Here is a 25,570-nt window from a genome sequence, read left to right as displayed (position 1 = left end):
ATGCCCCATTTAGTCAAGGAACATTAGCAGACCTGAGCAGGATAAATCAGAGAGGAAATCCCAGTGCCAGGGGAGCACACAGGAGGCATTTATTTCGTAAGGAGCCCTAAAATTGCTACCTGCTTGAATCAGCAATTTCCAAGCATGGCTTTAGAAGGCAGAAGGCCTGGCCCCTGTGAGAGCAGATGGATAGATATACATGGAGTTACAGAGATAAAAAGGTGGAGTAGTGTCAAGATTCCCTTTCTTCTTACATCTCTGCCCCACGTAATCCTCTAAGTAGGGGGAAAAGTTCAGGCTGTAAAATGGGACAATGTATGGAATACCCCCATGGAGACAAAGCTAGAAAGCAGGCAGTGATACAGCAGTAGAATTTACCATAAATGCTTTTACCTCCTAAATAAATGCAGCTAAACATGGCTGTTAAGGCATGAGAGCCCAGGGAGATCCCCACCCACTGCTCTGCTTTCCCTGCAGGCCACATCCAGAGCATCCCATCACTCGAGTCCTTTCCTCAGCAGGATTATGAAAAATCCCCTGCAGGAGCTTCCCACATCCAAGAGACACAGCCCTTCCTACCAGCGCCCTTTCAGGTGTGGGAGGCTGGAGGTTTATCCCTGAACACAGGGGCACTGCCTGCTCCAGGTGGAAACACAGAGGGCATTCTGTTCTGCCTTTGTACATGTGATAACAGCTCACTGGACTTGGACAAAATGACCAACATTTCCCCGGCTTTCTCCTCATTTCAACAGTTCAAAAAAGGTGTTTGAAGTTAACATTTGTGTATTTTACACTTAGGACAGCCAAGGAGCACATAGGTATGGTCAGCGCACAAGTCAAATTCTCAGAATAGTTTTCTTCTGGGCACCATCTTCTCCTATAGCTGGAAAAACTGGTGCTTGTCATCTTTTGCTCTAAAATCCTTAGAACTAACATTTCATTTTCTAGTGTGACCACCCATCACTATACAGCACAAAGGACAGAAGACCTACAGCTTCCTCGACTGATTATTTAGTCCTGAGCACTAAAACTAAAGACACATTTTGCACACACAGCACTACATTCCCCAGATGGGGTCTACTGAGAAATCCACTGGGGACAAAACAACTGTCTGTCTTTCATCAGGTGAAGTTAACAGATCCATTTCAGGCAATATTTCCAGAACTCAACCCCAGAAAATAAAATTTGCTAAAGCACCGCTTCTCAAACTTTACGCAAGCTCGATTCCCTTTTTCATTCATTTATTGTGGTGGCTCATCCCACATTCCTCATCTGAGCTCCTTCAGGAAAATAAGAATTACTGAAGTAAATGCTACCTCTTCAAACTAGGAGGAACTGAGCCCCAAATAGCAATTACAAGTAGAATGCTGTTTACTGGTGAGTGACTTTGTGACTTCCTTTGAAGCCTTTGCATCCCTTTGGAGTTCTAACCTAAGTTTGAGAAATTCTGCTTTAAGGAACTTAACTCTAAAGAGACACAGCACTGGTGATGACAGTGTGATGACACACCATTGCTCCCCACCCTACACCTACAGGAGATTTCAGGAGCAATTTCCCAGCAGGTCCTGGTGGCACCAGCCCCTCTGCCCCACAGTGATAGAGGCTGCAATGATGCTGGAGATAACAACCCAGCAGCATCGATAATACAACCGATGCAGCAGTCAGCACTAATTATCCCAAACTACTACAGGGCAAGGCCTGTGTCTCTTAAAACATCTGTCTCTCAATCTTCTGGTCTTTAATAAAATCACCCTCCCAACCATAGGGTGTAACTAGAATTGTACATACACATGTGAATGCAAAAACATAAATGCATAACGAGAGATTCAGGTCCTCATTAAAAAATTGAATAAATAAGAATTCACTAAGGAATTCTGCCCGGGTCTGATTTCCAGATCTGGTTTTGCTGCATTCTTGCCCACAGCCTGAAGAGCTCTGGGTGCCTCCCTATCCCTCTCCAGCTGCACCATCCTCTTCAAATTCAAACTTCTTGCACCTATAATTACTAGGTGCTCTGTGCCAGGCTCCTTTAATTAACCAACCCAACTCTTCTCCCTTTGGGATCAGACTAAGCTCTTTTTTATTAGATCCATCATTAGCTCCATCAGTATCTAGGCCTAAACACGATACCTTATACCACTCCACGAGTGGGGCTGTAGGGTGCAAATGACCTCCAAAGCACTTGCCTGCAGGAGAGGCAAGAAAAGCAAGGCTATGAACCCAGGAAAAATGGCATGAGGGGTGGATGCACCACCTTCCAAATTTAATCACATCAGCAAAAACAGCACAGCTCAAAATCGTCAGGAAAATGCACTGTGTGAGGGGATCTGGGTGTTCTGTTAGTGCTTCTGCAGTGCTGAAGGTGGTTTAATCCAAAGAGCAGAGGAACAAGAACAGAAGAAGTGTCATTACACTGGAGCCAACCTTCTGATTTTCAGGGCTTCAAGAAAGAGACAAGCATACCTGGAGCTCAGTGCTTCCCCAAGCTTCGCTCTCTCCAACTGACAGTCTTATCAGCCTTCATTCTCTGCTGCTGTTTCACCCAACTTCCAGACAAACTGCAGTCCACACAGAAAAACCCAAAATGTCAAAGTGCACCCTGGCCTTTTGTGGACCCTGAGACGTCCTGTACGGAAGCGCTGGTGAACGTGGTAGGGAGAGAAGAGGAGGTGGAAAGCAGAAGAGCTGGTAATGCCCTGGGATTTCTTGGGACAGGCAATCACTGGAGCTGCACAGCCTGACTTCCCCAGGGAGTTTTCTCAAGGAGAAGGCAGCCATCGATCTCGGGACACACAACTTCCAGGACCGTTCCTTATCTCAGAACAGCTTCTGCCACGAATTCCTGAATGCGCTTTAATGTTTAAATTATTAAATGCATTAATGTATTTACATTATTCAAGTCGTATGTGCATTTTTCTAAGATAATTTATGTATAAGAGCTTGAATGTCCATGACTGTTAATGTCTACAACCCTTCCTGTTCATTATTGATTCTGGAAGGGAAAAAAAAAAAGGCAGTGTTTTAATGCCTTATTTTTAATGTATTAAGAGTCTGAATAAGTGCATTCTCTTTTTTCTTTTGTAATTTCATAATTTAAGTAGTGCATTTATTAAACTGACACAGTATGAATTGTGGTGTAGGCTGGCACAGGTCCATGCTGCCAACGCAGGCCAACCGACCATCACGCTACTCTGCAAATCAAGCACAAGCTCAGCTCCTCTTACTCCAGCTTCTACTCCCTACCTGAAATCAGAAAGGACACAGACTGTAAAGTCTTTTTAAAACACATTTTCTTTGCTATTTACATGGCTTTTCTCTGTCATCTCCATTTTAAGTTGGTGAATTTTTTTTATGTTCCTGATGAACCACTTGAATGCAAACCTGATTTTTCAATGAGTTTTGACACACATATTACAGCTTAAAAATGTCTACAGTACCTTTTAATCCCTGTAGTTCCCAAGCTCTTAAGAAATCTAAACTGAATATAATTGTGCTGTTTCTACACCACAGTTGTCACATCATAAATCCAAAAATTTGCTCACAGGTTAATGTTCACGGGCAAATTACATACAGAAATCAGGTCATCTCCACTGCTGAACCACAGTCACTCCCAGAGCAGAATGCAGAGCTATTCAGCAGTAGCTGCCCATCCTGTGCAGCATTTTGGGACATGAATTCTGGAAGAGGCAACAGAAACTGCAAAGAAAAAAGTCAGCTAACACACAACAGAGCCACCTCCGCTCACTCCGCCCATCCTTAAATGGTGTGTATGGACACGCACTTCATATATAAATTATGTGTAAATGCCTTGGATGTTTATAGCCAAAAATACTACTTCCAAAGTCCAGTTTTTACTGCCACACAAATCCACGGCCAGCTGAGCCTACACAGAGCAACAGTGACACCCGATGGCTTCCAGCTTAACCTTGGGACACAATTCCCTGGGAGGAGAATCCAGGGGTTCCGTTCCCTCTGTCGACGCGGTGGCCCCAACTCCAATCACCTATCACAGCAACTCATCAAGGAGCTGAGCTGCAGAGAGATAAAACTTGCTGTACGTAGGCACTGTATGTAATTAAGAGTGTGCATAAGTTTCACAGTACATTCTGCATAATTACAGCCCTGCCTGGCACCGCTGCCAGTGCGAGCATGAACACACACGCACACACATAATGTATGCACAATATTGTGCATATGGACTTGGGAAAAGACAGGGAACAGTGAAAGTTGCTGGCTGTTGTTTTAAGAGCTGACTCTGCCATTTCTAAGGTTAAGTTTGTGTTTTTTTGCTACTCATTACCATTCTTTAACTGTTACAATTTATATCAGCATATAATGTTAAATAATTACAGGGAGCGGAGCTCACTCTAGCGAGGATATAAATGCGCTGTGGGATTCTACAGATTTAAACAAATAACACTCACAGCAGGGGGTGAGCAGATGAATTAGCATTAATATCCTGCCTGGGAGATCCCAGTGCAGTGTTATGGCTTAAATACAGATCTTTTCTGTAACAGTCAATATGACAGCTACTACCAATACAGCCCAGCACATCCACCAGTCAATATACAGCTGCAGCTGAAAGAATGCCCTCGTAATAATCCATACAGCAGCCAGTTAAAATAAATAACTTCCCTTTAATAGTCTATATTACAGCCAACTGCATTAAAACCTTCCCTTTTAAGGTCTATACTATAGTCAGCTAAATGGAAAAATTGGCATCCTTCTTGGCAGCTTCAGAGGGAAGTCAGGCACCACATGGGTGAGAGACTGAACTCTGCTTTTGTCTCTTGGGGACGAGGGGCATCCCTCCTGCCATGGTGGGGAATCCTGCTCTGCTGCTATCAAAGCTTGCAGTGAGAGGACAATTTAAGCCTCCAAAGCCAGCACTTCACTATCTTTCACAAGCAAGTACATTTCCTTTAAAACAATAAAGACCAAAACCTATTTCTTTCCTGACAGGGATAAGGAATCAGACCACAGCTGGCCAGCAGTAGCCAGCACATAGATGTGTGTTTCCTCAGAGTAAAGGCAATGTGCTTTTTCTAATGCTTTTACCACCAGAGAGCTATCCCATCTCAGCCTAAAAGCAGAATCCAAAGCTCTCTGGTTTAAATCAGTAGCTGTTTTTTCACTCTCTAACAAGAAGCAACAGGCTGAGGTAGGCTGAGAGTCTGCCTCTCTTGGACTAGAGCACAGCCCTTCATTGTGCAACAGCAATTGCAACAGACCATAATATAAATCATGACAGACGTGGTTACAAAGCACCCAAATCTCAGAACTGGAGGAAAACCCAAGGCCATGACAAATTCTGTCACAAGGCCACTTTTACACTTCAGGTCAAGCCCAGCTCCCACATGGATAGATTTTATCCCGGTACCCCTCTGCTGGGAGGGAGTGGCTGTAAATTCACACTTCAAATTAACTGACCCGCAAAAAAAATACTGCAGAACTTCAACAAATTACAACAATACTTCTTGAGGCAAATTAAGAAGTAAAACACGAAAAAAAAGTCATAAAGCACTTAATACTAAGCTTGGAGTTTACAAACTGCTGCACAAGCAGTAATAAATCCCTAGAAAATTAAATGGGTAGCTATTTTTGTATTTTCCATACCGCTATGAGATTTTACCAACAGAGAATTTTGCTACTAAGATACTACATTTGCTACCTTCCTTTAAATGAAAGGAGATAGATGACAATTTTGTTAGAAATATAAATGATAAAGCAGGAATTGCATTTATTTTTTAAAACTCTGCAAATTCAAAACATCTGACTGCTTCCTTTTTAAGAAACCCGTCCCTTTGGCTATATATTAAAAAACATAAACACAGACCAGGGGTCCACAATCCCACCAGATGTTTGGCACCTGGAGCCTTCCCAAGTAATTGATTAAGAAAGTAATTTTTTTCAGGTAACAGGAAAATATTGTGTCTAAAGTCTTTCACATTTTCAATGCTGTAATTCTACTTCAGATTTGAAGGGAAGACAGCAGCAACAAACTCATTCCAGCTTACAGCCTCCCAAATTAAAAATAAATACACACCACCCCTACTCCAGAAGTCATGGTTTGAAGCTTTGACCATATTTTGCAAAATGACAGTTATTAAAAACAACAAACATGCATCACTGTGAGTCATCTGGTTTCCAAGTTCTGAGTCAAAAGGGGATGATTCCACACAAACTGAAACCTGGCTCTCCGAGGACTCACATGTTTAACGATTTGTATCTCTGCACCACAGCTTCAGAACAGGATGTGGAAGAAAAGAATGAAAAGGAGGGAGAAAGGGGAGGGGAAGAGAAAAAACACTTTTTACTGGTCCCAGTGTCATTGCAAATAAAGACCACGTCAAGATTTAAACCATAATAATGGAAAGGCTATAAGGTCCCTGCTATAATGTTTCCTCTGATATTCCCTTTCATAAATGTTCTCTTTATGCTGCATGCTTGGCAATAATACATGTAACGTTTGTGAACCAGCCCCCAGGGAAGCTGCAGCATATGAAGCCTCACACAACACACATTAGAAGCCAGGCAGTTCATTTACCAGTTCCCCAACTTTCCTTAGCTCACCCATCACCTTCAGGAGAATACAACAAACCTGAGGAGACAGGTCCTACAAGGCATCCTCCAAATAGGTTTAGCTGGAAACAGATGTGAGTGTGGCAATGCATGGACACACAGCTACCTCCTCCTCCAGCACAACACCTCCCAGAGCTGCCAGCACTGCCAGTCCAAGCCAGACCCCCAGTGCCATCCACAGCCGTGCCCACGGGACGGTGGCACCTGAGCTGCCCCTGGCACAGCCAGGAAGGAGCCATTCCCTGCAGGGAGCTCAGCTCTGCCTTCCCAGAGGGACTGGCCTTCAGCAGCCTGAGGCACCCACACGCCTGGCAGGTGGAGTCTGGACACAGCAGCACCTCCAGAAGAATTTGGACTGGAATCCCATGGGGCACCAGTATGAATTTCCCAAGGCACCTGGCACCTTGAGGCCTACTGGGTGTTGGGCAGCTGACTATCAGACTGGAAACTAAGTCCATCTTTATGGAATTGTGGCAACCTGAGTCGAGAAAGGGGTTTTTAAAAATCCAGTGTTGGGGGGCCAGGGGCAGGCTCATCTCAGTCTTGTCTGTAATTCTCAATCACAGCACAGAAAGTATTTATATCCTGTTGGCAGCATGTGCAACCAATGCGACTCCCTGTGTCAGAGCTGTCAATTATGGGCTTGACTTATGAGGAAAGATTAAATGAGCTAAATATGTAGAGCTTGGCTAAGAGACCAGGATGGGGGTGGGGGGAAGGAGAAATGATGTGATAACTGTCTGCAAACATCTGAAGGGTGCAGATGCTTAAGGAGGAAAGGAAACACTCAGGAACGCACACAAAACAAACAGAAGCAAGCTGGAAGGCACAGGAAAGTCTCCCTGTATAGCTGGGAATCTCCATTCCAGCAAGATGTCCTTTACTGTTGAACTGTATCCCAGGGAATACCATCATTCAGGACATTCAGATGCTTGACAAAACACCCAAACACTGGCAGCAGAGGAGAATTCTGCTCTAACCAGAAGATGAAACATGTAAAGAAGGTGCATATATTGTGAGTGCCCTCTCTTGCTTCTGTGAAGCTGTAAAATCATTTCACTAAAAAAACCATGCAATATTTTCTTTGTTATTTTTCCAGACTGACATTTGTCAAAGTGTGTTACAGGGCCACAGCTGGGAAGAGGACATGGTTTGTAACAGAGGGAGGTGCTATGTAAATGCACACAAAACAAAAACAAGGAAAAAACCCAAAAATTGTTAGGCTGTTTAGAAGGATTCGAAATGTAAGTGATATATGGAGAAATACAAGAAATACGAAAAGTGGTGAAAATTCCTTCTAAAGTCTGATGGTCAGGGACTCCAAATCCAAGATTTATACCAGCTCTCAGCTTCCTAGTTTGGCAAATCTTGGTTCTGAAGGTGCTGGCATCAGAAGAATCTGAAGAATGTATTCCTGTGTGCTCTAGAGAAAGTTCTTTCAGGTTCTTGAATATTCTGCATTTTGTGCCCCTGCTACCTCACTTTTAATGTGATGAACATATCTGAGGCACAACAAAGACACCACAGACATAGCAAATGTTTTCATGATCTCCCAGGTAAAAGTAGGAGATGAAGGCCAAGAAAGAAGGAGGAAGGCAAGAAATGAGGGAGGTTATCTTAGGCAGGCAATTATAATCTTATATGGCTCCCAGGCTGTCACTAGTCTCTTTTTTACTGCAGTAACAACGACACAGGCAGTGCCTGAGCAAAAGGAGTCCAACTCTCCAGTGGTGTTAGAGGCAGGAGAGGAATTAAAAATCTCTAGCAACATTTTTCAGAATAGGAATTTCATACTGTGGAGTCAAGAGGCACTCCAAAGAACAAGTTCCTGCATAAAGTTATTTCAAGAAGCTGAAAAGGCAGCCAGTCACTCTGGTGAAGTCCTTCATCTGCTCCCTCCTCTCCTCAAGCACAGAGAACTGTGGGCAATTGCTGCCCTCTACAAGCTGTTCTGCACATAGCAAAGCTCCCACATCTGGAGCAGGAATGATGCCCTCATCCCACCTTGATCCCAAAAGCATGGCCAGGGCAGGTACCTCTCTGCTGTGCCCCCATGCCAACAGCTGGGGTGCACACAGCAAAGTGCTCAGCAAAGCAGGACATGAGCTGTTTGTAGGTGTAGCACCTGCAGACCCTGAAAACATCACATGAATATTAAAAAAATGGTTTTTCAAAGGGAAAATATCAAGTATTCAGTATTTCCTGTGTGCCAGTGTATTTTTCCAGTGTCTCAAAGCACTGTAACTTCCATTTTACCTTCAGTGAGAGACCTGGGATCTCTGGAAGTCAAATCATACCTAACATCAGAGAAGGCTCTAACGTAACTCCCTGTACTTTAATTTCCTTGTGTGTTCACAAAGAACAACTTAGAGTATTACAACTACTTAAAAACCATTTTAAAAGTCTTCTGACCAGTGATGTGGGTTTGTCTGAAAAGCAAGTAAGAATTGCTTTCAGAGTTCTTTTCTGCACAAAAAAGATTATGAAGTACTAACTCATGCCCCTGTCAGTGACAGACTGTCCCTATCCTGGCTGTGCTGCCTCATCCACCACTCTGAAGTGTCACTTAACCTGTCAGCTCTTGGGGACAGCCAGAGCCACCAGGACATTTTGTACAGGCTGACTTGGTCTTAAACCTGCTTTGGCCAGTGACTACTCCAAGTTTCTAACTCTCATAAATTAATATATAATACAAGTTATATCCCAAACTATTACAGTCTATCCTCTTTTAAAATTGAGATTGAAAGGAAGTCCAAACTTTTCCACTGACCTCAAATGGGCTGTTTAACCTGGTATGACTGTGTTCCTTTAACTGTGCTCAGGGAGTCAATTTGCATCTGTGTACTTGGCACACATTAATACATTTGTCTAAATCAACAGAGTAAAAGGAATCGACAGATTAAGCAAGTACACTTTGCATGGACAATGAAAGAAGTCAATGAACACCCAGAAGAAAGAGAGAAAAGCAGGCAAAACCCAATAATCTTGAACTTATCAGAAGGTCAAACACAAGAGAGCTCTGCTTAGTAAATCACGGAGCTCTCTTTGCAGCAAACCAAAGGTTATTGTGCGTGGCAGTCACACAGCTCTGGCTCCCTGCTTGTGGCCCAATAAACCCAAAATCTGCACAGGAACTGCCCTTCACAGCCTGCTGGAATTATTGGCCAGTGCTGAGATGCCACAGCAGCACCTGCAGGACCTCCCCAGAGCCACTGCAGCAGCATCAGAGGTTCCTGCCAGGGTGGGAGCTGGTGGAGCTGAGGTCTCCCTCCCTCCCTCTCTTGCTGACAGTGCTAAATTACCCTGACTAATGTTTCCCTGGGGGCTGTAAGTTAGTTGCCTACTGACTCTGGCTGTCTGGAAATCCCCTCTGGATGGATTTACTTTTAGAGAATCATTCCGTGTACGCCACCACTAGGAACAAACCCATTGTGGCAGATGGAAAATTTGTACAGTAAACAGGTATAAATCTTGTCTTAAACAATAAAGGGCAGGAAAATGGAAAACAGAAGTGTGATGGGGAGTGTCCCTCCAGCACACTCCAGTCCCTCCCTCACATCATTTCTGGGAAAAAAAAAAAATCTTCTTAAAAAAAAAAAACAAAAAAACCCAAAAAAACCAACAAAACACTTTAATTTTCTACAACTCTAAACAAGTTACTTTGAAATGTAAAAGAAAGGATGAGGATATTACAAGGTATCCTTTGCTAAAGAATGTGTCCCAGAAAACAAGGTGCGTGTTTTTCAGTGAAAATACCATTCTTGATTTCATTTCAAACAGCGATTTCAGGCAAAGAAGAATTTTAAAAAACTCTCATGTATCTCATTTTCTGTAAGGTTTGACAGGGCAGAAAGAGCATCTACCCCTTCATAAGAAGAAGGCCATGGATTCTCAATTTGCCCAACAATTTGTTTATAAAAAAAGCATACTCTGAGTACTCTTAACTAACATGAACCCCAACAAGCTCTCTCAAATCTTGTGACACGAGTCTGTAGCCTCTCCTCATTCCCACTCATGGTTTTGTTCAAATGGTAAAGACAACAGTATTTGTTAGAATCAGTCTCCACCAACTTCTAATTACACCAGTTAGAGCTAGAAGTAAAAACTCAATTGCAAAGCTTCTTTCTCAGAAACCTAAATGAAATTTTCTGTACTCACACTCTGCTTGAGAGGAAGCTTAACAGAACAGATAAGGTGGAAAATGAGACGACAAACCAGAAAGGATTTAATAATTCTACTCTCTGTCATTCACTGCAGTGTACCCTGTGATGTTTGCACAAAAAGGGGAGTTAAAAGTGTTCTGGCCATTACCCTGACCCTTAAATATCTTAAAATCAATTTAACAAAGGGTGGGGAAAAGCCACGAGGGCTCCAGCACATTCCAACAAACTCTACAATAATTGTTATAGAGGCAGCAGTAATTCTTGTTAACTTGTACCTTTCGACAGCCTGTAAAAAAAGGAATAAAATGTCCACATTTCGATGTTAACTGCTCTCATCTGCAGCAAGAAACAGAAAGAAACAGAGCATGCTAAAAATAAAAGAGGAAAAATTAAATAATCTGCAAAAGAATCCTGATCCAGGGATTTTGTAACTTAGTGAGCAACCAAGAGAGTGTTTCACATTTACAAGCAGTACTTTCATATTTACAGCTAGTACTTCTTCCAGATACCAAGCAGCAGCTAGGGAATGAGTATGTTTTGTGACATTTGTGACAGAAGAAAAACCCCAAACAAACAAGCAGCCCATTGAAAGGCCTCACTGACAACTCTCCTTCCTTAGGTTCTCCCTACAGCCCAGGTTCCTGTTGGAGGCTCTTACAGGCACAGCCTTCAGAGCTGCAGTTTAGGCTGCAGCAGATTGGACAGAAATCAAAGGCCAGCAGCAAAAACATTCAAGCTCTTGAAAACACCTCAAAAACAGCACAGGATGGTTAAAAAGCTACAGGACTCTGGTAGCGAGAAACAGAACTAAACAGACGATTTCAATACATTCTGGAGAGATATTAGACCAAGGAAACAGATTCCTCATTTTCTACTGGCTTAACCTCACTGAAAGAGAGTTTGTCCTATGTGAGTACATCCTTTGCACATCCCAGGACTTTGCTTTGAGTGGCTGTAAAAAAACAAACCTATTCCAATTCCACAAGTGTTCAGAGGCTTATCAGAGGAGGCTGCTCCAAGCAGCAGGGACGCAGCAGTGCTCAGATGAGCCGGACTCAAGGAGAAGCTGATCCCGCGCTGCCGATGACAAACGTGGCTGTAAACAGCAGCAGAGCGAGATGCTGACACTCTGTGAACACAAGGTTACACTTCCCACTGAGGCAGATTTTAATGGGCCACGACCGACAGCCAGGGAAATGAGTGCCCGCTCTGCTGCAGGAATTATGGCTGTCCCCAGCCCTCCCACTCGCTGCTCCAGCACTCTGACCTCCTGCCAGGGAGTGCTCTTCAGCTGGCACACTTTACTGTGAGGACACTGGATAACTCAAGGGATCAATGGCATGGTTGTGGAGTCTCCAGTTTGGTGGCTCAAAATATCAAAAATGGGCAGGAGAAAGAGCAGTTTGGATTGTGACATGAGTTTGTAGGGCTGCGTTCTGAGGGCCTCAGGAAGGCCATAAACCTTCGCAAGGTACCCTGGAAGACCGAAATGTGGGATACAATCTGATGTGTCAGACTGGGTCTGCTACAGGATCTTGCAGAATGCTGAAGTCCTTGTGCAAACATCTAGGAATCCTGGCTTCTCTTGGGTTCCTGCTGAAAGCAGCAGGCTGTAGGCAGAGCTCCAGGGTAGGCAGAAGACAATGTCCCCATGCACAGGGCAAGGTGCAGCATTTAAAACCACGACAAGCACTTTGCAGGATAGTGTCCATCAGAATCACAAATCCAACACAAAACTAGCTTGAGACTGTAACAACTTCTCCTGATACAATATAAGCTGTTTTAATTCTATTGCTTTCTCATTCTTGTGTGCTGGTGTGATCCAAACAGGTCTGTCCTGCGAAGCACTGAATCCTTCCACTCACCAGTAAGGTCAAAAACGCTGAGGGGGTGCAGAGCAGAATTTGGTCATGAGACTCTTTCCTGCCTCCTCTGGGCTCCTCAAGTGCTTCCCACCAAATGTGAAGTCCAGGAGGATACCCTGGGGCACAGAGCAGACTGCTGGATTTGTGCCACGTTCTCCCCTGTTTCCCTAAACACTTTTATGACACGGCACCATGTGCCTGTGAGCCTGCTTTATGGGCCAGGATGTCCTGCATGTGTGGAAGGCAGCGTGCACGATCCTGGCCACAGGGAAGCCACAGCAGGATGGTGGAAGTCAGGTCATCTGGCTCACAGAGCTGAGCTGCTCATTTAATAAGGCGTCTACAGAGGAGCAGATGGAAGCAATAATGACTCCTAAACAAACGTGAATTCCTAAACAAATGTGACAAAGACCATAAGAGTTTATTATTTTTAAAAAGTTAATGAAAAAATAAGAAGGAAACCTCTTCCTTTCAGAGGGCTCTAATTAGCTCACATGCTAGACTCACCGTCATGAGAGTAAAGTTTATGTTGAAGTGCATAAATAATTTCATGTAATAAGAATATCCACCCAAACAGAAAGATATACAACTGCTATATGCTTCCTCTGAGAAATTCTGCAGTCACATATACAGTAAGAAATTAATTACAGCTAATGTTAGAATCTGCCTTGAGAAGAAATTTAGAGATTTATATATTTAGGATGAAAGCACTGGCTAAGAATTTTGTCAAGGTTTTGGCTGACTTATAGATGGCTGAAGAGGAAGGAAGGAAAAAAAAAACAAGGTTGTAAAAAACCATATACTGCAGCTCCAGGAGTAGTGGCTCACTTCCCACTCTCCATCACCATAAAAGAGCAAACAAAACAGGGTCCTCTTAGTTATCCTCATACACAAAAAATCCCAGAGCCCTTTCCAAAATGCTTCTAGAGTAAAAACATTGGATTACATGCACTGCCAGCTGACAAATATTTCTAAGCTCACTCTGAGTGCTTCTGAATATGCAGACAGCTTGAATGAGGTCTCTGAGCAGCAGAGGGGTTTTTGTGAGAGTACAGCACTGTGGTCTGCTGCACGGGGCTCTCCTCATCCTCTTCCCTAGAGAGGCTCTGAGCTGGGACAGGCCCTGGCTCAGCCCGAGTCTCAGCCCAGCTCGAGGGAGCTTGTGGCCACGCACAGAATTCAGAACAGCATGGCCACCTTGCTGTTCAGCCCTTTTCCACAAAGCACCGGCTCCTCACAAAAGCAGAACAAACGCTGAAAGATGATGCGGCAAAGACAAAACTCATGTATTATCAACAAGAAATGCTGTGCTGCCTCTGGAGGGACTCACCAGCGGCTCCCGAGACGCGGCGCTCTCAGTGGCAGGGCAGGAGCCAGCCTGTGAAGCAGAGACACAAACAGTGAGGTGACATTGCCACCGCATGGACACCACCAGAAACACCCATCTGCAAGGATCCCGACAGCAGCGCTTGGGCAGGCACGCTTGTCTGTGCTATCAGCACCAGTTCTGTGGAGTACCGAAGACAAAAAGGTCAGATCCACAGAAAAAAGTATTAATTCCCCATTTGAAAGAAGGGAATTAACAGAATCTGCAGAACTGATTTTCAGAGTCAGCAGTAAAAAGCCAGCAAGAGTCCTGAGAGATGGTATAAGAGTAGTGGTAACCCAAACACAATTTCTTAAATACTTCTCCCATTTCCAGGATCCAGTAATGCACCCTTTGTTTTCTGAACCGTTCTTCTGAAGATTTCTAAACAACCACGATTTACCTAAACCTCACAAACTGTCACCAGGACTATCCTTGCTTCCCACACATAATTAAGAGATTAAGTTTTGTCCTCCAATTGTAGTCCTCATTTTTACGCATATACCTAACCTTCAAAGTATCTCAGTATTTATTTTTCCCATTTGAAAAAGACACAAAAATAATATAGATAAAATAAGTATTTACCACAAGAGGGTGCCAAAAACTCAAATATACTGTAACTCATCTGCTTCCCAATAAGGATCAGCACCAGGACCCAGCCAGACCTCACAGGTGGGCAGGGATTCTCTGGGATCGCTTGCCACAACCTGAGGGGAGGGAAGGGAGGGAAGGGAAGGGGGGAAGGAAGGGAAGGAAGGGAAGGAAGGGAAGGAAGGGAAGGGAAGCGGGGAAGGAAGGGAAGGGAAGGATCCACCACTGAATTCACATCCTCAGGAAATTCCCAGAGCAAAGTATTCAGCATTAAGAAACACCAATAGCCAAGACAAATCTAAAATTCATTGTCTTGTTCACAGGCTACACCATCATCTTGCTCTTCTCTTACTATAAAAATACAGTAACAGAGAGACAGGATCTTTTCTTTTGCTTATTTTTAGTAAAGACATTGCTACAGGCCCAAGGAATATAATTTCTAAACAAAACAAGGTATTTTAAAATCTCTGGTAGAAATATTTATTGCCTTTAGAACACAATTCTATCAACATAGATGATTTGATTCGAGCTGCAGTACTCCCCTCTCCCCACATTGCTTGAGGCAATATATTAATTCATGAGAATGAGAAAATTAAACTAAGAAAAATAGATAATAAGCCATAAGACATCTGACACTCCCTTTTCAGCATCTAAATTAACTTGATTTGTAATAGCAAACATGATGGGGCCCAAACATAAACATGTTAAGTGAGGCAGTGCCACTACTCAGGGCCTCATGTTGAAAGCTTGGCAATAAATAAACAAACATCACCAGCAGCGGAAAGCAAGTATTTTATTAAATTCCCTAAACGTTAGGAGTGCAACGGGGATAACTTTCAACAAGCATTGACAACAGTGTCAAAACTGCAATGGCTGTGTAAGAGAAGCAGTATCTACATTTTGTGAGACTTGGAAAGATATTTTCATTGCTTTGTTTAATTCCAAAACTGTCTCCTTGAAAAGTCACCCACTGTACTCTATAACCTTCAGTCACATCCCCTTTTTCCAGGCAAAGCTATAAGACTGTCTCAAAATTCCATCCAAGCCCCCAGAATGTGAGAGCACTGAACACTTCTCAGAGTTCTGCCTGAGGAATGTGCAGCAGTGTAAGACCCAAAGGACATGGTAGAGTTACAGAATCACAGAATGGTTTAGGTTGAAGGGACCTTAAAGATCCTCTAATTCCAACCCCTGTCATGGGCTGGGACACCTTCTGATGGTTGGGGACACCTGTCCTGTCCAGCAGGCATGGCCAGGCTGGGGCAGCAGGAGCAGCCCCACACCCCCTGACTGGCACACGAGGGGACAGAGGAGGCTCCTGCAGCACAGAGCAGCTCCTGGGGCGTGCCAAGGCTGGGGGCCACTGACCACTGCCCTGTCCCACAGCTGGGCTGGAGGCTGGGCTGGGGGCTGCTGACCACTGCCCTGCCCTACAGCTGGGCTGGAGGCTGCTGACCACTGCCCTGTCCCACAGCTGGGCTGGAGGCTGCTGACCACTGCCCTGTCCCACAGCTGAGCTGGAGGCTGCTGACCACTGCCCTGTCCCACAGCTGGGCTGGGGGCTGCTGACCACTGCCCTGTCCAGGGGCTGCTGACCACTGCCCTGCCCTACAGCTGGGCTGGAGGCTGCTTACCAGTGTCCTGTCCCACAGCTGGGCTGGGGGCCACTGACCAGTGCCCTGTCCCACAGCTGGGCTGGAGTCTGCTGACCACTGCCCTGCCCAGAGGTTCTGACCACTGCCCTGCCCAGAGGTTCTGACCACTGTCCTGCCCAGAGGTGCTGACCAGTGCCCTGCCCAGAGGTGCTGACCACTGTTCTGCTCAGAGGTGCTGACCAGTGCCCTGCTCAGAGGTGCTGACCAGTGTCCTGCCCAGGGGCTGCTGACCAGTGCCCTGCCCAGAGGTGCTGACCAGTGCCCTGCCCAGAGGTGCTGACCACTGCCCTGCCCAGATGCTGCTGACCAGTGCCCTGCCCAGAGGTTCTGACCAGTGCCCTGCCCAGAGGCCGGGCTGGAGGGTCCTCACATGCCTGCCTCAGACAGACACCAGAAGGGGTTCAAGTAACTCATTCTGGCCTGGGGATCCAGCACTGCTGCACACAATGGGACAGAATCTGATTCTTCATCTTTACCTTTAAAACCTAGAGTGTTCTCTGGCTACATTTATGAGGCCTGTTAAAAAGCAAGACTTCCCCACTTCCAAACAACCTTATTTTGAGGTAAAGCAACATAAATGTGGGGAGTTTAAGTGTGCAGTGGGAAAATGCAATATCCAAACTCAAAGGAACCTGAATGTTTTTTAGGCGATCACATTTGCCAATCAACCAGATTTCTGTCTCAGAAACTGCCCTCCCAGCAGACTGTTGAGGTGCCTTAGGGACCAGCCACAGATTGTTTCAGGTTTCCTCATTCTGGAAGCATTCACTTGAAGTGTGAGGGATGGACTGTAACACCTGCACCTCAGACTGGGGCTGATGAAAACACCTGGGTGATGCAAAGCTGCCCTGCCTCCTGTGAGTGTGGTAACTTGGCCTTTCACAACCCAGATCTGGGTTGGTTAGCTAAGAGTACCAATTTTATGTAATTTATTTCTGCTTCACTTCAGTTCAATAGCCTTCCTCACAAACTCACCCTCCTCAGTCCAAAATAAAGGGATCAACAGAGAGGTTCATGGTGATTTTGCCAAATCTGGGCAGACTTGAGTGATTGCACGTAAGAATGTGCCACTGGCAGCTGCTCTGTTTTCTTCCCAGTTGCTCACACAGACCTTTCCCCTCCTGCTGCTGGAGTGGGACTCTGGGGGCACTGAAAGCACTTTACCAAATCCCATTGGCACCACAACTCAGGAACCTGTCTGGGATAGTGGTGAGATGAGAGAGCTCCAGGAGATCAAGGAATCTGAGGTGGGTTGAGCTTGCAGTGAAATACAAGTGACTCTAGATCATGAACAGGACAGTGAGTGAGAGGAAGCCTACATCACACCTACACCACAGAATCACAGGATCCAGCTTGGAGGCCTTCAAGCAAATAAGAATATATACTATATACAACTCCATCGCACTTCTTTTTCCTGTGGCTGCCCCATTCATTTCATATCCCAGTCTAAAAAAAACCAAGCTTTTAGTGTTTCCTGAGCACTCAAATCACTATACTTACATTGCTCTTTTATGCTCTTGGCTCAAGGATCTCCTTCCGTCCCTCGCATTTGCAAGGCAGAGACAATATTTCTGTCTAACTAGCCACAGAAAATCAAAATATTCTGAGTTGGAAGGGACCCACAAGGATCGTTGAGTTCAGCCCGGGTTTTATAACCCAGCTGCACAGTGTCTCCTTTCATTCTGGCCGTGTTTGTATTTACTCTTTTCCTATTCAAGTGCTTTATGAGTTTCATACACGGATCCCCAATGCCAACACGCCTGTGCCCTGGGCCCGGCCTGCACACCCTTCAGCCGGCCCCGCACAGCCCCTGCTCGCACAGGGCACGGAGCCCAGGTGCAGCACCGAGCCCGCGGTGCCCGGGGGAGGGTCCCGGAGCCCCCCGGCACCCCCGGGACCCCGGCCCGGCCCGGCGCCCTCACCTGCCCCGGCTGCTCCGCTCTCTCCGCGGCCGCCATCTTCCCAGGCGCGGCTAGTCCATCCCCAACCGCTCGATAGAACGCCCCCGCCTCCGCGCCGCAGGCACGGCGAGTCGAACGCCGGCACAGCGATGCGTTCCGCGGGGACAGCACCGGTGCCGTGAGTGCCCGGCCTCAGCCGGGCCGGGCCGCTCGGGCCGCGCCGGTCCCGCGGCAGCAGCGCCTGCCCTGCCTGGAAAAGCCCCTTGCGGCACTGCCGGACGTCAGTTGATGGCGGCGCGGCTGAAGCGGTGCGTGGTGCGGCGGCGGGACGGGCCGGAGCAGCACGGCGTGGCCGCGTCCTGCCTGCGGGAGCTGCGCGACAAAGGTGAGCGGCGGCCGCGGTGGGACCCGCTCTGGGACCCGCTCTGGGACCTGCTGGGACCTCGCTGTGGGACCCCGCTGTGGGACCCGCTGGGACCTCACTGTGGGACCAGCTAGAACCCGCTATGGGACCTGCTGGGACCTCACTGTGGGACCCCCTGTGGGACCTGCTGGGACCCACTGTGAGCCCCAGCTAATGTGCAACACTGTAAGGACACAGGTTATGGTCTCCAGCCTCAGTCACTGAGAGTTGCCCGTCCTTTGTGCTGGAGGTAATAAAAGGGCAGTGCTGTGACACTTCCATTGTTTTGTTAAGTATTTTTTCTGTTCTGCAGCTTGTGGTGTTCTGGCTATTGACAAGGCCCGGGAACCCGTCACCTTGGTACTGGCAGAAGATGGGACCATTGTGGATGATGAAGATTACTTCTTGTGTTTGCCATCTAACACAAAATTTGTGGCACTGGCCAAGGATGAGAAATGGACCAGCAAAAGCTTAGGTATGCTGTGAGTGAGGAAGCATGGAAGGGGAGGCGTGTTTAGAATACATCTACTGACGTTAGGCAGTGTCAGGTGATCAGGAATGACCCATGAAACTGGTGACTCTTGTGTCAGACAGTGGAACATCCTGGCTCTCGGAGTCTGTGGATGAAGTGGACAGTGCTGCTGAGAAGTGGAAGCAACTGGCCAGGCAGCTAAAGGATGACCTGTCCAATATCATCCTGATGTCTGAAGAAGACCTCCAGGTACAATGGGGAAATGAGCAGTCCATGTCCTTGCATCTGCCCATCAACCATTTATCTCAGTAGAGAACAGATTCAATAAGCAAGAGCTCAGGCTTAATTCAGCTGCTGCTTTTGGCTCTTGCCAGAGTCAAACTTATCCTTGAAGGGAAACACTCAAGTGTCCAAGAGTGTTCTTAATCCCCAGCTATCCCTCCCTGTGTGTTCTTCCAGTTCTGGGAGGGGAAAGAGTTGAGATTTGGCCAAATTGCATCTGAGGTCGGCTCATTCCTTAACGCCAGACACCTGTGTAACATGTCCAGAGGGGAGGCTGAGCAGCAGGCCAGGTCTGTCTGCTTCAGAGGGGTTTGTGACTGCTGTCACTTTCCAGAGCTGAATGATTCAAGTTTCTGACTGCTCAACACCTTGTCTGTGGTGAGGCATGAAAATAACTGTCCCTTTTCCTCCCCAGTTTGCAGCTTCCCAGGTGCTAGGCTACTGTCTTTCCTTTGAATATTTCCATGCACTGTGAAATAGTGCTTTGCCATTAGTTTTCCAGATTTCTATTAAAATTGCACATGATTCCACACTTTCTTGGATGCCTTTTGACTCTTTGTCATAGACTTGCTATGACAAGGAGCTTTGTGGAACATGCTTGTTTTCAGGAGGGTTTGTACATTCTGTTTGTACTGCAGTAAGTGCCACAAAATGAGTTTCTCGGGACCCCTCTCAATGTTTTAAGGTGCTTATTGATGTGCCACGCTCAGACCTGGCTGAAGAGCTTGCCCAAAGTGAAACCAAAATCCAAGTGCTGCAGGACACTCTGCAGCAGGTGCTGGACAGACGAGAAGAAGAGCGTCAGTCGAGGCAGCTCCTAGAACTCTACCTGGAGGCCTTGAAAACTGAAGACAGTATCTTAAGCAAAGTTGCAGGTAGGAACCATTTATATGCTAGAGAAGGAGGTTTTCAAGTCCTAGCTGAGTGGAATAAATAAAATAGAGTGAGTAATTTGGTCAGCTGCTGTTAAATGGGGTTGGTGCAAGAGAAGGTGTAGTGTAAGAATTAGTGTAAGAATTCTCTGACCAGAGAGCTCTCTTGCTGCTGTGTCACAGTTCTCACAAAACCTGAAAGCAGAATACTGGGAGAAAAGCTTCGATCCTGTAGTCCTCCTTAACATTATGGATTTCTTAAGTTCCAGGAGGCACCTAGATTGGATGTATATTTTATTAATCTCACAACTATCAAAGCAGTCCAGGGTACTTTTCCTGTCCTGTGTTTGTCAGTGGCTGTACTGATTGTGCTCCTTTTCAGAACCTAAGGCTGCACCAGGGAAGGAGATGGATGTGGTTGACACAGGTACCAGCAGCAGAGATACTTCAGTCACAACAGCACTTAGTGACCAGGTCCTTGCTTCTCTGAAAGAGAAACCTGCTCCAGAGCTCTGCTTGGACAGTCAGGATCTAGAGGTGGGTGAGAATGACACAACCATAAATGTCTCCCTCTGAAAGAGAGGCTGTAAGGGAAGCTTCTGTCTTTGCTTCTGGAGGCTGCATGTCAATAGATATGTTTCAAAGTTCTGAAGTTTAATGAATTTCTCTTCCTCAGTCACACTCTCCCTGGCTTGGAGCTCCTCTGTAACAGCCAGCTGACATTGTTCCACACACTCTGTGCTCTGAAAAGCCACAAAGTAATTTTGGGTTTGGTCTCTGACAAATCAGTCAGCAGTCCTACTAGCACGGTTCTTCGGGGTTTTTTGTATGCTTATGTATCTAGCTGTGTTTCTTTTATACATCCCAAATTAAAACAAAAACCTCCTTATTTTGGAAAATATAGACTGGAAAGTCTAGCTAAACTGTAACCATTTAGGAAGGAGTTCTTTTAAGCTGTCAACTTGCTACTGTTAATTTTCCCTGCTGTAGAAAATATGTAACTGCTTTCTCTTCCTTTGAACGCCTGAACAGAGCTTCAAGCACTGAGTGTTGACAAATGATTGAAAATGCACTAGCCCACGGGATAGGTGATGAAAGCTGGGAAGATCTCCAGTTCCAAAGTGCCAGTAGTAAACTTTGTTTCCTGCTGTTGTTAATGTCAGCAGAGGGCTAGTGGCCGGGGTGTCACTAGAAAAGACTGTTAACAATGTGTCTTGCTGCAGCTGGTGTCCAAGGAAGATGCAGCAGCGCTGGCCTCGGCTCTGGGGTGGGACAAGCAGAAAGCTGGAGCTCTGCAGGAAGCCTGTGATCAGGAGCTCTCCAAGCGCCTCAGACAAGTGCAGACTCTGCATTCCCTACGGAGCACATCCAAGGGCAAGAAAACGCTTCCCTGGGGGGACTGGCCCACTGCAAAACGCAAAAAATAAGACTGCATTGCTCTTTGCAGTTTAGCTTTTGCTTTTGCATTAGAATCAATACAAAGACACATCCTGGGAACCATAGTTTGCTGGTCATACTGTGGTCTGGCTATAGATACACACATGCAACTAAAATCTGGACATTGTCCTGAGGCTTAAACTCCTCTGGTGATTTGATTTGTGTAAGCAAAGGGATTTTGACTTTTTGCAGAATGCTAGAACAATGGTGTTGCTAAGCACAGCATCTAAGTGTTTGGCTTTCAATACATGGTTGGTAGCCAGCAGCTTCCATCTGATAATGTGGATACAACTCCTGAAGCCCCAGGCAGTTTGTTTACTTTGTTCTCCTTCCATTTTCAGTGTAAAAAGGATGGAGGATCTCTGAAGACACTTTGAGGCACAGTTAGTGATCAGGGCAGAGAGGTTAGCCAGTTGCTGCCTGGCTTTAAGCTCCAGCCTGGGATCTAGGAACTTGAATTCTCACGCTGATTTAATCAGTTAAAGTAAATTCAAAGTCCTTCAGCTTCAGTGATTTTTCTGTGAGGAACTCCTGCCTCTTGGATGCTGTGTAAGAACTATCATGTAAAACACAGTAAAGGTGGAAATAATTGCTTTGTAATGCTGTGTGACAGAAGACTTGCATTTGGTCTGCTGTCTTATTTTCCTAATCATTAGTGTAGCATCATGATGCTTTTGTATTAACTGGCTTATTTTTAAATTTATTAAAGCTTTTTTTTTCTAATATTAATAAAACCTTTTAATCTTACTGTTGGACTAGTTTTGATATTTCCACCAGCTGCTATAATTAAAGAATGGGCTGATAAATACAGTATTGCTGTAGAGAAAGAGGGTGAAGAAATTGCAGAAGTACTGTCTTTAACTTATCCAAAATGTTTAGGCAGAATGTGTGTTCATCATGATGACTGCACTTGAACTCTCACCTGGCACATCTCTCAGATGAGAACAGAAGATGTCTATGAAAAAAATCAGACAAGTGAAATGAAACTTCTGAGAAAGTTTTAGTAGGTTCAGATGTGTTTTGTAGCAGCATGCTAAATCCTCTGATCTAACACAGCCTTAAATGGCCCAGGGTAAGTATTCCTACAGCAGGCATCCAGGTGAACCCACTGCATGCACAGCTTAACTATGGCATAGTCAGAGTTAGACAGTGCAACTAATAAATATTCTAAACAGTTTAGTGACTTAAAGCTGATAAAAAAAACTACCCAGGCTACCTTCAGGTGAAGCTACCCAGATGGGAATTAACTGGACTTACGGGAGAAGCTTGCAGGCAACTTTTCGTCAGTTTTGCTTCTGCCCATATACACTTTCAGATTGTAACATTATAGGCCATGGCAGGTAAAAAGGTTTCCTGGTGTTCTGAACAGGGACTTAGTACAAGCTTTTTATGTTCTGGTCTTTCTGCAATCGCATGGATGCCTGTGCTACCCCTAGAAATCTGCTTCCTCTGACTAATTATTTTCATTCTCACACAGTTCCTTTGCACTGGGTGAGGCTCTGCCAGCCCAGCAGAGGCTCGTGGGATCCCTGCCTGCTGCTCTGCAGCCACGGTGCCGCCTGAAAATGGGAATTACTGGCAGTGACAACTGTAGCCCAGCAGTGCCACAGCGGGGAAACAGCAAAAAACACTTTACATGTCAAGGCAACGAGCGAGAGATATGGCTTCTTAAAAACAAAATATGCAAAATGCCTGAGCAAAAATAGCAAAATTGGAAGCAAGGAAAAAGTCAGAGTTACTAGAGAAATAAAGTAGCAGAATGAAGGGTGTTGCACATACTGAGTTATGGCTCAGTGAGAATGGTCTATTTCAAACTCTTTATTTAAAGTATTTTAATTTTAATAACAGATACCTTTTGTGAGCAATTAAGGCATTTTGGCTGTAAGCTTACTGAATTCTGACAGACTTAATTTTTGGAACAATAAAAATCCAGTTGCATTCACCTGAAAACCTAAAGATTCATTACTGGAGCTAGCCTGCAAGATGAATAAGCTAAGTCTGGTTTCTCTAGGATAGTAAGAGAAAATGTCCTGAAACATTACTCGAAAGATAAATCATGCCATGTTGGAATCCTCATTTTCAGACACAGCTGTTTCTTGTTCCCCAGGAGTTCTCTCTCCCTTAGCTGCACTGGACTTCTTCTTCTTCTTCTCTTTCTGCTCCATGTTACTTGATGCAAGCTCTTCACTTTTCTGAGTGATATATTTTAGCTGAGAACAATAAGCTAATCAGTACTCTGCTGAGGAACTTCATTAATTCACAAGACATTAGAAAGAAATACTGAAGAGAAATTATCAGGGCAAATTCTTATTACAAGAAACATGACAGACTCCAAAAAACATTTACTTTGGTTTCTCAGATAAGTTCTTGTGTATTTCAAATCACATATGGAAGGGGAAAAAATCTCCTTACATAAAAGTAAAATTAGTATTGAAAGCATTTTTCATGGATCCACATACAGGCATGTCTTAACACATCAGTGAGTTTAATCCACTGAACATCATATAGATCAGCACAGGAGGGAATAAAATGATTCTGTGGTGCCTGTATTAATGCTGCAGCTCGAGCAGTATTAACTCAGCACCTCGAGGCAGACTCAAGCTATTGAGGCTGCAACAAAGAAACACACCAGGAACAAAGCAAAGTGATTCACAATGCTGTGTCTGCTTATTGCACTTTCGAACTTGGAACTTCAGCAGGCCTGGTGCAACGAGAGCTCTGCTGCTTGAACTGCAATCACATCTGTGTTACACCTCACCACAACGAGGTAGAGTGGCATGAAGCAAAATAAGATGAAAATTTAGAAATTACTGGATTGTGCCTATCTACCTCAGGAAGACAGTGAAACTTCTTATGCAACGGTTGCTTCATCACGTATAACCTTCATTCAAATGCTTTTAGGAATTAACTGGTTTAAGAATGTTGCAAGACAGAAAATACAGTGCATCTCACCAAAGAATTGCTTCTTCTAGCCAAAAGCTTCACATCTTCTGTAGTGACTGTGGTTCGTTTTGCATGCCTGCATAAACACAAAAAACACCCCTTAACATTTTTGCCAACACTGACCATAAGAGGCCAAGATCAAAAAGCACCTACAGGGAATTTCTATTTCATCACTTTACAGACACTATTTAAGCAGCCAGCCAAGCCCTTTAAAGCTTGAGTTACAAGACACGTTTTAAAGACTATCTAGGAGCTAACAAAAAAAAAAGTTAAACCTTTGTAACAATCAGTGCGTACCTTGCAAACATTTCGAGGTCTTTTGCAAAGATTTCTAGAGAAAACACAAAGATGTCATGTATGTTAAAATACTGGGTGGGAAGAGATACACAAGTTATCCAAATCAATTAAGAGAGGTGACCATAGCTGGGTATTAGGCACCACTCGTACACAAGCAGGTTGTACTCGTACACAATGTTCCCTCATACATCTAAATGCTTTTATCAGGTCTGAAAAGTTGAACTAGCATTTATTGTACTTAAAAAAATATAATGCAAGAGAATGCCCCGGTGACATTTAGTTCGATTTTGGAAGCCCTGTGTCTCCAGCTACGGCTCCTGCACAGACCCAGGCGCTGCGGTGAGCAGCCGCAGGTAACCCCGCTGTACCGCACTGCCGGAAGGTGATCTCCGAGATGGCTGCGATGCTCTGTTTGCTGAACCGCACGTCCTTGTCCTCCTCCACCTCCTGGCACAGGCACCCGACCGTGTAGTGAACCGCGGCCTTCAGCCTCTGCAGGGAGCAAGGCAGGGGCGGCCGGTGACACACCGGCCTCGCCCCAACCCCCGAAGCCGGCTCGGCCCGCCGTGTGCCGCCCGTACCTGTGCGAGCAGCTGCTGCTCGTGGCCGCCGGCCTCCGCCATGGCCGCCCTCACGATCTCCCGCCGCCGGCCTCCGCCATGGCCGCCCTCACGATCTCCCGCCTTTCCCGCGCGGGGCGGGGCCGCCGCCATGTCGGGGCTGTGAGGGGGGCGCGGGCCC

At 45.5% G+C, this 25,570-nt stretch overlaps 3 protein-coding genes across 4 annotated transcripts in view; 1 reads left to right on the top strand and 2 right to left on the bottom strand.

Moving 5' to 3' along the window:
• The window catches only part of PEX14 (peroxisomal biogenesis factor 14), a 67,160-nt gene extending 48,960 nt beyond the window's left edge, over positions 1-18,200 (bottom strand). The window contains exons 1-2 of one of the 2 annotated variants that reach the window (XM_015648352.2): positions 18,145-18,200; positions 13,941-13,988 (exon numbers count right to left, since the gene is read on the bottom strand). In XM_015648352.2, coding sequence (XP_015503838.1) covers positions 13,941-13,988; positions 18,145-18,180 — 84 coding nt within the window. In that variant the 5' untranslated portion in view covers positions 18,181-18,200. The remainder of the gene's footprint in view (positions 1-13,940; positions 13,989-18,144) is intronic. The other variant, XM_033519348.1, reaches the window with a different exon arrangement.
• A 61-nt stretch (positions 18,201-18,261) lies between these two features.
• DFFA (DNA fragmentation factor subunit alpha) lies at positions 18,262-22,336 on the top strand. Its single transcript, XM_015648353.1, has 6 exons — positions 18,262-18,508; positions 18,840-19,001; positions 19,117-19,247; positions 19,966-20,155; positions 20,535-20,689; positions 21,376-22,336. The coding sequence occupies exons 1-6, from the start codon at positions 18,412-18,414 to the stop codon at positions 21,577-21,579; spliced, it is 939 nt and encodes a 312-aa protein (XP_015503839.1). The 5' UTR covers positions 18,262-18,411; the 3' UTR covers positions 21,580-22,336.
• A 1,051-nt stretch (positions 22,337-23,387) lies between these two features.
• On the bottom strand, positions 23,388-25,557 carry CENPS (centromere protein S). The gene is made up of 5 exons (XM_015648355.1): positions 25,411-25,557; positions 25,198-25,321; positions 24,830-24,863; positions 24,542-24,608; positions 23,388-23,799 (listed from the first exon to the last, which is right to left on the bottom strand). The coding sequence occupies exons 1-5, from the start codon at positions 25,540-25,542 to the stop codon at positions 23,644-23,646; spliced, it is 513 nt and encodes a 170-aa protein (XP_015503841.1). The 5' UTR covers positions 25,543-25,557; the 3' UTR covers positions 23,388-23,643.
• Positions 25,558-25,570: the final 13 nt, after the last annotated feature.

The sequence above is a fragment of the Parus major genome, chromosome 21, assembly GCF_001522545.3.
Source record: "Parus major isolate Abel chromosome 21, Parus_major1.1, whole genome shotgun sequence".
Classification (NCBI taxonomy): Eukaryota; Metazoa; Chordata; class Aves; order Passeriformes; family Paridae; genus Parus; species Parus major.
This window is presented reverse-complemented; position numbering and strand designations above follow the sequence as displayed.

Bases quoted from the DNA above. Each gene is read 5' to 3' on its own strand.
- DFFA (XM_015648353.1), top strand. From the start codon at position 18,412: ATGGCGGCGCGGCTGAAGCGGTGCGTGGTGCGGCGGCGGGACGGGCCG. The intron at 18,509-18,839 runs GTGAGCGGCGGC...TCTGTTCTGCAG, and splicing joins GCGGGAGCTGCGCGACAAAG to CTTGTGGTGTTCTGGCTATT. The intron at 19,002-19,116 runs GTATGCTGTGAG...CTCTTGTGTCAG, and splicing joins ATGGACCAGCAAAAGCTTAG to ACAGTGGAACATCCTGGCTC.
- CENPS (XM_015648355.1), bottom strand. From the start codon at position 25,542: ATGGCGGCGGCCCCGCCCCGCGCGGGAAAGGCGGGAGATCGTGAGGGC. The intron at 25,322-25,410 runs GTACGGGCGGCA...TGCTCCCTGCAG, and splicing joins AGCAGCAGCTGCTCGCACAG to AGGCTGAAGGCCGCGGTTCA. The intron at 23,800-24,541 runs GTGAGATGCACT...TATTGTTCTCAG, and splicing joins CTAGAAGAAGCAATTCTTTG to CTAAAATATATCACTCAGAA.